Below are 13,740 nucleotides of genomic sequence, written 5' to 3' on the forward strand. Positions count from 1 at the left end.
GAAACGAGAACATCTACGACTTGAAGCGGCAGCAGTACACACATGAACAAAACTTTTCAACAAAGTTTCTAATTATTTCATCGGGAAAGGTAAACCTGCAGTGTGCAAAGTTCGCTGTACGCGTCTGGCCGCCTGATGGAAAACGGATTCGGTTCTAACGCGAAATTTGTATTGTTTCATAAACAGTTTTCCTTTTTCCACAAATACGATGTTGTCGGCGAATATTGCACATGGCAAGTTGTTTTATCGATACATTCCAATGTTGTTGTTTTTTTTTTCCATTTTCCATCTCTCTCTCTCACACTCACTTACTTAGTTTCTCTCGAATTTAATAATAAAATTGTGTGAACACAACTACAAACTGTAGTGAATAATTGGAATTGAACATTCAAACGCATATGTAACACCAGATATAAAAAAAAACTTTTATTGTTCTCGGTTTGGCCAAATTAAATCATATTAAATCAATTTTAATGCGATTAATATGCACATTTTTCGATAACCTTCATTCCTCTGCCGTACAAATCACTTCACAAATGCATAAGTTCCACATTCGAATGCCTCTCGCATGAGAACGAGGAGATAAGTTTCATTCGGATTTATTTCTATTTCCGCGTCTCTGTGTACAATTCGTAAGCTCTTCAGTGGGAAAAATGAGAAATAAACAACAACAACTAAAATAATAATAACGATAATTTCGACAACCGAAACAGAAATCAAATAATCAGCCCAACATTGTTCGTTTCGTTCGATCCAATAGAAAACCCAAACATAAATCCCGTTTATGCCTTTTTAGTTACGTATTAAAAATCACTAAAGTATTCTATATCTAATTTATTGCCTTTTTTCAGTAAAAGACAGAACACTCTTCTCGCTTTTTTTCCTGTTTTGCTGCGTTGGAAAAACAAGCACAAGGGGCTGAGTCATGTTGCTGTAATGTAGATTTCAATAAGTTGTTGACTGTGTTTTGTTTGTCGTTTTTTTTTTTCGTATACCAAATTTCAAATCAATGTTATTTGCAGCGTTTGCGACACATTGACTCGATGTCGTTTAGTTGTTGAGAACACCTCTTTGTATTTGTTGACGAGATCATAATTTTAATGCTAGTGCTGATGGTCGTCCATTTAACAATGGAATCACATAAATTGTATGCTCGTTGAATTACCGAATTTTTACTTCATCCGAACCGTGTGGTCTAATCGAAATCAAAATGGAATTGTAAAATAACTTAGGTTTGGCTGTAATTATTTTATTGAAAAATTAGAGAAAAATTTGCGTCAAACAAGATACCAAAAAAAAAAAATGTTATTTTCAAGTGGCAATCGAGCGAATTGCATTTGCTTGTAGTGCATCTTTGCTTCAGCAATGGCAACAGAGTGAGAAAAACATGGGTAAGGAGAAACAAGCACAAGAGAATCGCCTGTTCACCACTCAGCGGCAATGTGATGTGAGTGTGGAGAGACGCACGAACTCTCTTATACCAATGAGCAAACATCTTGCGCTGGGTCGTTGAAGTGCAACAACATGCGGCATGTGTGTGAACCGAACGAAGAGTGCGGCCCATTCATTCAGCTACATTGATCTCAGTCGCACCAAATGAGTGAAATTTCCATTCTTTCATTTCATCTTGTGCATACGGTTGTCTCGCTCGTTGAGTGCTTTTCGATGAACATTGAGTGCTTTTTTCCTTCGTGCATTTCAATCATTATATTTGTCTATTGACATCAATTCCAAACAGTTTTCACTTCTAATGCCCAGCCAGAATTGGCCGAAGTTCGAAGCAGATTTCAACAAAAATAAAATGTAAATGCCAATTCGTAAGTGAATTAAATGGCCGATTTCGTAAAATTTAAAAACTCCGGCCGAGTGGCATATTACACATTCAACTGAACTCATTGGCGGTGATGAATTAATTAATTCATGTTGAATTATCAATTATTCGCTTTCAAACCGATTTCATGTACGTTTAGAATTAAGTTGTTCATTTATTGGAGACACAGAGGAAAAAAAAAAATTAGTTAGAAAAATCCAAATAAAATTCGAACACGGGCATTTCAAGAGCGTATGTGAAAAGACGACACTCAATATTAGCATAAAATGAGCCTTGTACCGGTCTAGAATTTTCACATTCATGCTATACCTAATGACAAATCGTTTTATTCAAACAATGACACGTCGTTTAATTTGTCGAATGGAAAATACTGAAGTGAGCTGTAAGCCACAAAAAGAAATATCAAAAAAAGAAGGAGAAGCAGATTAGACGATTTTTGGTCACATAAAATGTGTCGTCGTATTACCGATAGTGTCAATTCACGTCTATCAACCTGAATATGAGTCTCCTGTATTTTCTCGATTGAGAGATTTAGCTACACGAATCGAGATTATCAGCGTTGTCGATTGCCACACTAAAGTGCTAATTAATGTAATTTTAAAGCATTTTTTTTCGGGTTCGGCTTGTTTATTTTTTTCTCTATACTTTTTTTTTCCATTCGTTCCACTGCAGTATTTGCTTGTTACAATAGCACCGCGCCAACAAGAGATAACGAATGAGAGAGGGAAAGAGATGGAAAATGTTGGCAATGCAAAAACTTTTGCCATCTTTCACGTTTTTGGATTGGTTTTCTAGTTTTCCAATGACAAAATAAAAATCGAATTGAATGATAAAAGAAATTGACGTGGTATTCGATCGATCATTTAACGTGGTTAAATGTTGTCGACGTGAACATCACACGAATTTCCGAATATTTTCGGCTGCCTTTTGTCGCAATAAATAGTTCAACTTGGCGATTTTACCAACAACAACAAAACGTTAAACGTTTCCATCGTTGTCATATCACGAAAATGTCGGTAATGCACATAATGAATCAAAATTGTCGCAGCATAACGATATTGTTCCATCTAAAAACAGACAAAAAATATTTTCTATCAAACAAATAAAAAAGTTTTGAAATTAATTACTTTATTCCGTCGGCACAAGAATACTCTCTTAAAACTCAGAAACGACAAATTATTTGTTCGAAATTTCCATTCACAAAATTGACGGAACAAATCTATTAATTGTTATGTGTCTATATGCTAAAAGTAGTTTGTGACTAATGTAGAAAAGCAATAGAGCAAGTTGGTTAGAGCGGACCAAACCATAACGCCAATAATAAAATCAACAGATTGCCAATGAACACTTGAATTGTCGACCAACAAAAAAAAACTATTGCATTGATTTCGGTTGTATTTGGTTATTGTGTGAGTGCGTGCGCTTGTTTTTCGATAAACATAAATCCTGAATATGTTTCTCGCGTGCGTTTTTTTCCTTCGTTTCGTTTCATTCATACTAACCGATCGATGCAGACCCATGTTTATACATATTCTATTTAAAATCCAAATACACAAATGTCACATCATCGTAAATTAATACACAAAAAAACGCACATATCTCCTTTCAAGAGTCACATTTACTGTAGGCTGAGCGTAAACGCATCGATACTAGCGGCAAGAAAAACAATAATAAAAATCATAATATGTTGTGAAAGTGTAGTGAAAATATGGCAAAACATAACAAATCGCATTTTAGTTAGTGTGACTAAATTCAAAGCATCGAACGATTCGATTGCTGTCAAAGTGCAGTGACAGTCGAACGAAGAAGTATTAAATCATGAGAATAGACTTGGAAAGAAAGAAGATGAAAAAAAAGCAGCTACGGCAACGGCAGCAACAGCAACGTTAACAATGTCGACAGCGACCACGACTATGGAGAAATAAAATTTATTATATATAATAGGGATACGAAACCTTAATTTCAGTATTAATCCATTATATGCAATATCTCTAACCCCTAATTGCCATAAATTTTTCTACTACAACAACTACTGCACAACAAACACACGCTCGAACGCAGTACACATGCGAACCAAACGCTTTGTTTGTTGCTACCTTTTTCGCTACAGATTTTGGTCTGTCGCCGTGTCTTTCTGGTCGTGGCTTGTAACCGTGTGCTTTGTTTAAATAATTTTATCATGCGTGCACTATCCGGTTCAACGTGCGATTTAGTTTTCATTTCAATCGGATATCATCTTTATTTTTCTTGCCTTCAGCCTTCGACCAACGTAGTCAATACGAACGAAGCGCTCAAAGGGATATTGCAACTTTTTTTACCAGAAAAAACGCCATCTTACGTCGTGCCCGTAAATTATTTTACTGTACATTTAGATGGTAGAGCTTGAACATAAGTTCGACACTATGCATAAACTTGGAAAAAGAGCTTGATAAACTTGATGAAATACATATATTTTATGGTCGTTGCAATACCCCTATGGAAGCGCTAAATAATTTTTTTTCTCCGAAAATTCATCGTCCATTTGGCGCGCACCTACCTCATATGGAGAGTACAAACTCACTTTGACGATTCAACGATGGTTACATTTATCGAATTCGATATACCACATTTGAAGTTGTGGGTAAACATTCTTAGCCAAACTTCGAAACACCAACATCAAATGGATACAAACGCGGTCATCGTTGCACACGTTTTCTTGTCTAATTTTGTCTATTCCGATTGCCACGATCGACCCAAAACCGCAAACCTAGTTCCATTCCAATGTAAATATATCGTAAAAATTAAAGTATTCCGTAATTTTTCATCTCCCATTTTCAATGACCGTCATAATTATGTCATGAAGATAATCGTCGATTCATCGATGCCATAAAATACTCAGATTCGAAGGGCATATCTAGGAATAGATAGAGAAATTGAAATAGCGATAGCAATAGCAAAAACAATGGTAAGAAAACTAGACAAAGAAGGCAGAGTAGAAGAAAAAGTAGACGGAGTTACAGAACAACAGAGCAACAGCAGAGAGATGGAATCGAGTCGAGTCGAATCGAATCGAATCGAATCGGATGGAATGAAATGAAATTATAATTTACAATTTGAGATGAAGATTCGAATTCCAGTGAAATGCATACAAATAATTTGAAAAGATAAAATGTGTAGTTTTTGCTCGCAGAAAAGCATAAAAGGCAGAAAAGCGCAAAAAGAACAACGATCTAATCGAATAAGAACGTTCATTGTTATTGCTTGTCAAAGGTGTGTTGTTAGTTTGGAAATGAAAATGCTTGGATTTGGAGTTGTTTGTTGAGCGACTTGCATGAGGGAAAAGGGAAAACGCCACAAATGAAAATGAAAAAATATCGCCGAAACACGAGCAAGAGCAAGAGCAGAAGCACAAGCACAAGCACTGGCACTAGCACATGCACAAGAAATATCGAATCCATAGGAATCAACATAGATGTGTAGAATAAATAGTAGAGAGCGGAGCCACGGCACTAGCACCGAATAGCTAGCCCGAATCTATATTCATACCTATATTGATGTATTAGCACATTAAAACCGTCTCTATCTCTTTTTAATGCATTTAATGGCGGATTTTTGTCGCTTCAGACATTTTTCACACACTCATAAAAATCTATCAAACATGCTTTCTTCGTCTATCGCTTTCCGCCCAATGACACTCTCATTGATCGACCGTCTTTGTCGAATGTGCGCGAGCACATTGATTCATGTGTACAACATGCTCCCGTCAGCCGTAGACTCCGATCCAACTGAAATTCAGCGTTCAGCGTGTTCGTTTTGTCTCACTCTGGCTGGCATGGTATTCGATTAACATTTTTCATACGGTGTCCGTCTGTCGTTTTTATTACTTGTTTGGCTTTGCGTCTCGCTCGCGCACAGAGGCCGTCGCATTCGGGCCACATCACACACAACGACGAAACGACTAAAATTGCAACGGCATCACACCAGCGACAACTTAAGCAGTAGAAGCATCAACATCGTTGATTCTGATGTGTTTGTGTTTTGTTCTTTTCCGTTCTGTTCTCTATTCGCTTTCATCGTTGGCTCTCATATCTCTCGCGCGTACAACACGATACCACGCTTCAGTTTGGTTTGGTTCAAATTTTTCTGTTTTCGGTTGGTTTTTGTTGTTTTTGCATTGCGCATTTCTTGTTGTGCCGTCTCGCTCTCGCCACCGACCTGTGCCATTTGCCGATGTGTCAATACCAACACAGTCGCACATACATCATATCGAAGCGAGAGCGTGTATATTTCGTTCCAAGTTCTTTTCGCCGAGCGAGCGAACCAAAGAACGAACGAAATGTGAAAGAGAAAGACGACCAGCGAATGATTGATATATCTTTTCAATTTTTTTGGCTTGACGCCGCGTAACTGCCCTTATACATGATAAATGTTGTCCGTTTCGTTTTAACACATGTGCGCGCTGTATCGGTGCGATGCTCGATTCCGCTCCTTAGCCGAAGCATTTCGTGCTTGCTCTAAGACTGTTTACCAAAGGGCGGTAACCATTATGTCAGAGCAGTCAGTTCGGAGAGCGAATGTGTGTCTGTGTGCATGTGTGCGTGGCCGCACAGATGTATGCACCCATACATGCACGCACTCGTACAACTCGAATACTCGCACAGTCGTACATCCGTACACACTCTCGCACACTCGCGCATCATCGTTGCCGACGACTGCTCTCTACACGTTCGAACGGAGCAACGAACGTGTGGAAGCGTAAGCGCGCAACAATGATCACAATGATGATGAAGAGCTTATGGGAACGGCCTAAAAGGCGTGTGCAATTCCATCAGTCATCGGAATCTTGCCCCCGCCAGTTGTTGCTAGCTCGTTTATGATTGACAAGTCAGTGTGTATTTGCCTTCGAAACGCGTACGACGTGTATGCGACGTCGCTCCGTTTTTCAAAACTCATATATACAATTTTTCCTACTATATCAACTAAATTATCTGAAATTTTCAAATTCGATATAACACTCCGGTTTTTTGCTGCACTATTATCATTGTATACGAAAATAAACGTGAACGATTCGCTGAGGCATCAGCGAATTAAAAAAAAAACCATCGACGAGAGTTGCAACATTCAAAACAACAACAACATCAACAGCAGCGGCAGCAACAGCAACAATTATTTAGGAAATTCTCAAAAGCTGCAATTTTTTTGTTTTCGTTTTGTTTTTGGACACATCGCGGTACTGCATTCGATGGACGATAGCCGTTCATCGTGGCGCTAGTTGTTTGATTAATTTTTTATACTTGTCGATATTTGATTCTGGGTGAAACAAGTGGCGACTGTATGCCAACAGCGTTTATTTTATTTATTTGAGTTTTCATTTCTGTATTCAAAACCTCCCCAAAAAAAAGTGTTAAAAAAGTGCTACGAGTTGAACAGAAAAAAATAAATATATAAAACGATACTACGAACAAAAAGTCGGTTGATGCAGAGAAATTCAAGTAACGAAGAGGAAAAGCGCCACAAACATTTCATTGATTGCGACAAGGGGAAGAGTAACAATAAAACGCACGAAGCAAAAAAATGCATAAAGCAGTAACCGTTTCATCATTTAAGCGCGCCAACTCAATGTGCAATTAAATTCGTCGCAGCACTAGCAAGTCCATTTGCAAATGTCAAGTTAGCATTGAGTACGATTCGGGAGCGAAGCGATCGCCTCATTAACAAAACAAATAAATGAACTAAGATTTACTGAACGAAAGAAAACAAAAAAGGGAAAAAACAAGAACGAACGATCGACGACCACTGTGGAACATCAAAAGTGATTATTGTGCAAGTGCTAGTTACAAAAGACACCAAAGACAGACGATATTTGGTCAATTTATCCGATTGACCGTGTTACAGTGTGTTAAGATTTGTGCGAAAATTTTGTGCATCAACGTTTTGGTAACACCAAAAACGCATCCACCAATACCAACAGATAACACAGTCCGATTCGTTCATATTCTGCATATTTCGCACATTTGGTTTCATAGTCAATGTGCAGTTTTATCGCGAACCGCGGTCCAATATAAACCAAATGAACTGATAAATGAGCAAAGCGCCCAACTTAACCACGTACTTATCACAACACTACAATTGTATACCAAAAAAATAACAAACCCGATTGACAAATAAATCGAAACCCATGTGAACATTTTTCAAACCCAAACCGAATCGATTGAAATCCAATGTATACGAATCAATCTTTGATAGCCGAAAACAAAATTATACGATTTGCTCAATAATTTATAACAAAATCCAAACAATTTTGTTTACGATTAAGTAAGATATTTTAGCAGAAAAATTCTAATTATTTATACAACCAGTATACAACTATACCGCAGTTAAGACTCTTTTTGGGGCGGAATATAGCAGCTTAAAGAAGTATAACTACATAAACATACGAGCAAGAAAAAAAAACGCAAAACAAATGAACCCGCAGCACAGTTCAGCGCTGTATCCGGAAAGTGAGCATAAAAGTTTATGTGTGAAATTGTGATTGGTCTCATTTCAAGAAACGTTTAATTTACACGTATATTCAACCACAGTAACAATAACAATACATAATTGAACAAGATCTCGCGCGCGTGTGGACTTTCGAAAACCTCTAAAAGAATTTCTGTAAATTATTATTGTCACAACCAAAAAAAAAGAGATAATATTAAAGGAAAAGAGATCATCGAATTCTGTTTATGTGTTCAAGTTTTGGAGTGTCGAGTAGACAAAGTTTTTAAATAAGCATCTAATCGTGAAATAGCCGACAAGTAATACGACAGAACGAATATCATAAAGTTCCGGACATTTGAAGCACTAAAAAGAACATTTAGTTGTCGTGTGAGTAATCACAAACTAGAAAGTGGCACAAATTGAGTTTGAAGCCGCTCCCAGAGCATTGATGGCTCAGCCTAGGGTAGGTTCCATTTCTTATTAAAATTATTTGTGTTTTGGCTTTTTGTTTCGTTTATCATTCCCGTCATTCGATTTGCATTCGCGTACATACAGTGAAACAAATTAAATTTGGTTACCAGTCTTATGTTTGAAAAAAAAAAGAAGTTAAAACGTTCTGATTTTTCATTTTCGGTTCCTGTTCTTGTCCATTTTTGGTTTGTTTGTTGTGCCTGTGAATGCGCTAAAGAAATAAGGAAATCATGTCGATGATAATATTAAAAGTGTGAAGGAACAAGAAACTGAAGTGTGTTTGTGCGTGATTATTTATGCGTGTGTATGTGCAAAGATAAACTATACCGACGACAATGCGCGATGAAGTGCTATTTACATCGTGCCACATAATAATTTTTGTTCTTTTTTTTTTGGTAGTTCCAATGATTTTTGATGTCTTTAGTTCACGCGCATCATTTGGCCACATTTTTTGCCCGTAAACATATTAATTTGTTTTCGTTTCATGTAATTAATCATAATTACCATATATTCATTTACGGTGCAAATGAACTTGGTTTGGTTCGCTTCAGCCGTACCTGTCCCTGGTGCGTATGTTATTGTGGATTCGTGTGAATAGAACTCCATTCTAAATTAGGATATTTTCTATGATTCCGTTAATTTCCTTTTTTTGTTGGTTCTGTCCCGAGCCTCTTATTATATTTTTCATTCATTACATTTTTTCATTACTTCAAATGGATCAAATGGAAAAACCAAATGTGTGAATATGCTCAACCCGAAACTGTCATAGGCGAGGTTGGCATCGCACAAAATCCATACCTAATCCATTCGTATCAAAAATATTGCTTATGTTTTTTTTTTTTGCTTTGATAGTTTTTGTTCTTCGTTGCTGCGCCGGCAAATGAAATACTAACAGCTGCAGCCAAATGTGCGCGCCGTATGAAAAGAAAAAAAAAACTGAAAATATACATTGCAACTTTTTAAGGTGCTTGATTAACACAGCAAATGATAACTTATAATGCAAATTTCATTGTTAACCCGGCCATTATTCATAAAATCATTCAGACTGATATATAAAAAAAAATACAAGTCAAATGAAGACACATGGACAGGACGGAATCACGATTTTGTTGTCGATAACCGAGAAAATGAAAAATAACACTTAAATTCGTCTATTCACCATAATTTTGATTCCGGTGCAAAATTATGTATCTTTCTATGGTCATAATAAATACTATATCAAGCGATTCGAATCAATTTCCAGTCTATTATTATTTCACCGAAAGAAGAAGAAAAATCATCGACATCTGTGAATCTGTCGTGGTAGGCACATTTATTTTTGTTGTTGTCTCCGGTCTTTTCTTTCTGTCTGACTTTGTGTCGATTTTGAGAGGAAAATATTAATTATTATCGATATATTTTTCACTGCGGCTGTGTTGTTTTGATCATTCGATGATCTTAACAAAATGGTAAAAGTCGCGCGACATACCAGATAAAAATGTTATTAATACTAATGGGAATGTCGAACAAACGAATCAAATACGATGGCAAACCAACCAAAACGTATTTTCATTTTTGTGCGCGCCACTAATCAACCGGCCGGTGCCATAATCCGTCTCCAGAGTATAATCGGACAAAAAAATGTCTCGAATTGTAGTCGACAACCTTATTGACTGTAATCTCATTAATAAATTTAAATAATTTTGTCGCCAACAAAAATTCGATGAAAGCAATGGAAAAAAAAAACACAAATGGAAAATTCATAGTTCAGAATGAGTACCTGTTTCTCTTCTTTTTTTTTTCTTTGCTTTTCTGCATTTTATTTTCTGCGTTCGATTAATCTGAATATCGCTGATTGCATTGACCGATTGCCCAAATGAATTTGTCCATATTTTTCCGCTTGCAAATGACAAACTCAGCGCACAAAAATTTAGATATCGTTTAATGAACGTTTCACCACTTAACGGTTTTACCGCGAATTTGGTTTTATCACGGAAAATAACAGAAAATCACTAGATTATGAACAAGAGTGGAAGAAGAAAATACCGAGAGGCACAAGATTCAACACAATTAGCGCGCGTGGCACGACGGCATTTTAAGTTTATAACGAAATTCGCTTAGAATCTTAATTCGTTTGAATCACTTTCGAAAAACAAACAAACTGAGTCGGCATCACGCGTGCCATGCACAAATTCAACAAAATCATTTGAATTAATTAGAATGACATTTCCCAAAATGCATTTGTTTTCTGTTTTTTTATATGGTGTTTAAAGTGACGTCGCTTTGAACAAAAAGAACTCAGTTTATTGTATTATTTTTGGCACGAAATAATAAGAAAAAAAACGGTTGATCTAAACTTGGAAAATGAAAAAGTCAATCGTTTGCAAAGAAAAAAAAAACAATTGAATCGTAATGAGTCAACTTGAGTCTATATGCTGGATAAGGTCCGTCATTTATTTCCAATTGCCGTGAAAATTTTTATAATATTTTGGATCGCTTAAATAGCTAAAATAATTTGTTTCTTTATGGTGAGCAACAATATACCGTGCGGCATCATAGAATCAATCTGACATTTTCATCAGAGTTCTGACGATTTCGCATAACACATACACACGTTCGAATCTGAGTAATTAAAGGAATGTCATCGATTTGAAGAGTTAAGATAGATAGATAGAGAGAGAGAGAGAGAGAGAGAGAGAGAGAGAGAGAGAAAACGAATCATTCGTTGACAACGTAAATCAAAGACCAACAACGAACGCTGAAGAAACAGAGAAGCCGATATTAATTCCAAAATACTTAGTCAACCGAAAATTCTTGGTGTCTATGCTTTGTTCACATTTGACATTAGTTGGTCTTGATTGCTGAAAATCCCCACACATACGCATTCCTTTCATTCATTTACTTTTTAATGAAAGAAGATTGAAGCCACACGGTTAATCCGCTGAAAAATGCCGACTGAAATAGTTTTTGACGTCGAATACATACATTTTGCGGCAAATGGGCAATTAAGAGAGGGCAATCCAAGAGTGAAATGGAAAATGAAAATGGTTGGAATCAGGAAATAGACGAATTGTTCACGCAAAATTACAATCCCCAAACTTTGAAGCATCAGTAACGACGACAATTTTCAGTCGCATTGTTTTCGTTGGGCATTTAGAGCAAAAACGAATTGAACCGCATGATTCGAAAACAACAATAACATCAACAGCAACAGCAATAATAGAAAAAAAAAACTGATGTATCCGTTCACCATCTCATCAGTATGGCAATGACCATTAGCACCATACATCCGTAATTATTGTCATCATCATAATTTCTCAATATCTCTGTCTCTCTAACATCATTTATATCAGCTCATACGATAAACAATCATAATGGCCGCACCGCAAACGAAAAATCCACACATTTACACATTTCGCCGTGGATAATGTGGACGCTTTCTCTCGTTCTTGTTCCTCCTCTCTCTCTCTCTCTCTCTCCCTCACAGTTTGTCTCAGTTTGGACATTTTGAACAGTTCGGTCCAACTTCAACTTGCACTCCTCCAAACAAACAAATGCGTTATGTCCAACGGCATAAAATAGTCATTGTCAAAAATTATGCCAGTCATAGAGCAACGCACACAATCGCTCGTCATCTCTCTCGAACTCGTATTCGTACACATACACGTACACGCGCTCTGGCCAAACGTTTGTCACATTATTGACGCGCTTCCCGACACCTATTCAGCATTTCACTCACACGCCGTCCAACGCATACAAAACTAATAACAATCATAATTGTTACTCCTATGATTTGTTCCAAACGAAAATTAAATGTGATTATTATTGCTGTGTGTGGTGCCGACTACATGTCCACAATCTGAATGAATTATTTGTGTGTTCGTGGCTGCATTGTGCTCGATTTATGTCAAATTCAACCAAATGAGGGCAAAACAAAATGCAACTAATACACGAAATTTCTATTGTATTTATGCCCATATCATCAATGCATTGCAATTTTAAAATTTCATTCTACTATTCGAAATGTTGAGTGTATATTTGTGTGTGCGTGTTTGAAATTTCGGCAACCTGCGAAGTATCCAGCCGAGATCGCAATGTGCCTGGAAATCGAAAATGCCCAAATATCCATTTTAAAACTAGTATTTTTGCGGAAGTGGTCTTCAAACCGTTTGGAAATTCTCAAATGATGGTGAAAATCCGATAATTATTCCGGTATTGTGAATAGATAAAATGAAAAATGTCATCAAATGGATTTAATGTGTAGTTAATAGCGTCGATTGTCGACACAATATTTCAATTAAGCTTAACGATTTTTAATATTTCGCATTTTATTATACGATTTTTTGTCTCTTCTTCAAGCCACAAACACTATGACAATACCACACTACTTTTATCTCGTTGCTCATGACGCAAATATTCACAAAAAAAAAATTAGTCGTACACATACAAAAGTGTGGCAAGCATAGAACAAATCAAGGGATTTTACGTTTCGATTCTATTGCAATGTATCATCAGCGCTTTTGAATATACTCACTAACGATTCGAATAAAATGTATTTATGATGTCATATAAATAAGCAACGACATGAAACAATCCAACCTGCTTTAAAATTTTAGGTGTTTTCAGAGAGAGAGAGAGAGAGAGAGAGAGAGAGAGAGAGAGAGAGAGAGAAAGAGCGACAAAGATTCACCTTGCGATTACATTCGATTTCATTCATAACTATTTGCACCTTTTGAAATGTGTGGCTGAGCTAGAGACAAAAGAAGACTCAACAACAATGAAAACACTAAAACATTACACCTAACTCAATTGTTAATTTCACCAATTTTGATCAAGTTTTGTCCTCATCCAGTATAAACGAAAAGGCGAGAAAAAAACAGAGAAACAAAACGAAGCGAAGCTTGCTCGCGCCGCGCTTGCATCAATTGTGATCGTACTCTCTGCTATTCATTTATTGTGCATATGAATTTGATTTGATTGCTATCTAAAATCAGAGTGTT

General features: G+C 36.6%; 1 protein-coding gene across 7 annotated transcripts in view; it reads left to right on the forward strand.

Annotated features, from left to right (window-relative positions):
• The first annotated feature begins 6,686 nt into the window (after positions 1-6,686).
• The window catches only part of LOC129579010 (homeobox protein homothorax), a 311,382-nt gene continuing 304,328 nt past the window's right edge, over positions 6,687-13,740 (forward strand). For 5 of the 7 annotated variants that reach the window (XM_055468468.1, XM_055468466.1, XM_055468465.1 and 2 more), the window contains exon 1: positions 6,688-8,753. In XM_055468468.1, the coding sequence (XP_055324443.1) occupies positions 8,739-8,753 (15 nt within the window). In that variant the 5' untranslated portion in view covers positions 6,688-8,738. Of the gene's footprint in view, positions 8,754-13,740 lie in introns of all 7 variants that reach the window. The other 2 variants (XM_055468462.1, XM_055468463.1) reach the window with 1 other exon arrangement.

The sequence above is a fragment of the Sitodiplosis mosellana genome, unplaced genomic scaffold (genome assembly GCF_009176505.1).
Source record: "Sitodiplosis mosellana isolate CC-2019 unplaced genomic scaffold, AAFC_SMos_1.0 Smas_scaffold_6226, whole genome shotgun sequence".
Classification (NCBI taxonomy): domain Eukaryota; kingdom Metazoa; phylum Arthropoda; class Insecta; order Diptera; family Cecidomyiidae; genus Sitodiplosis; species Sitodiplosis mosellana.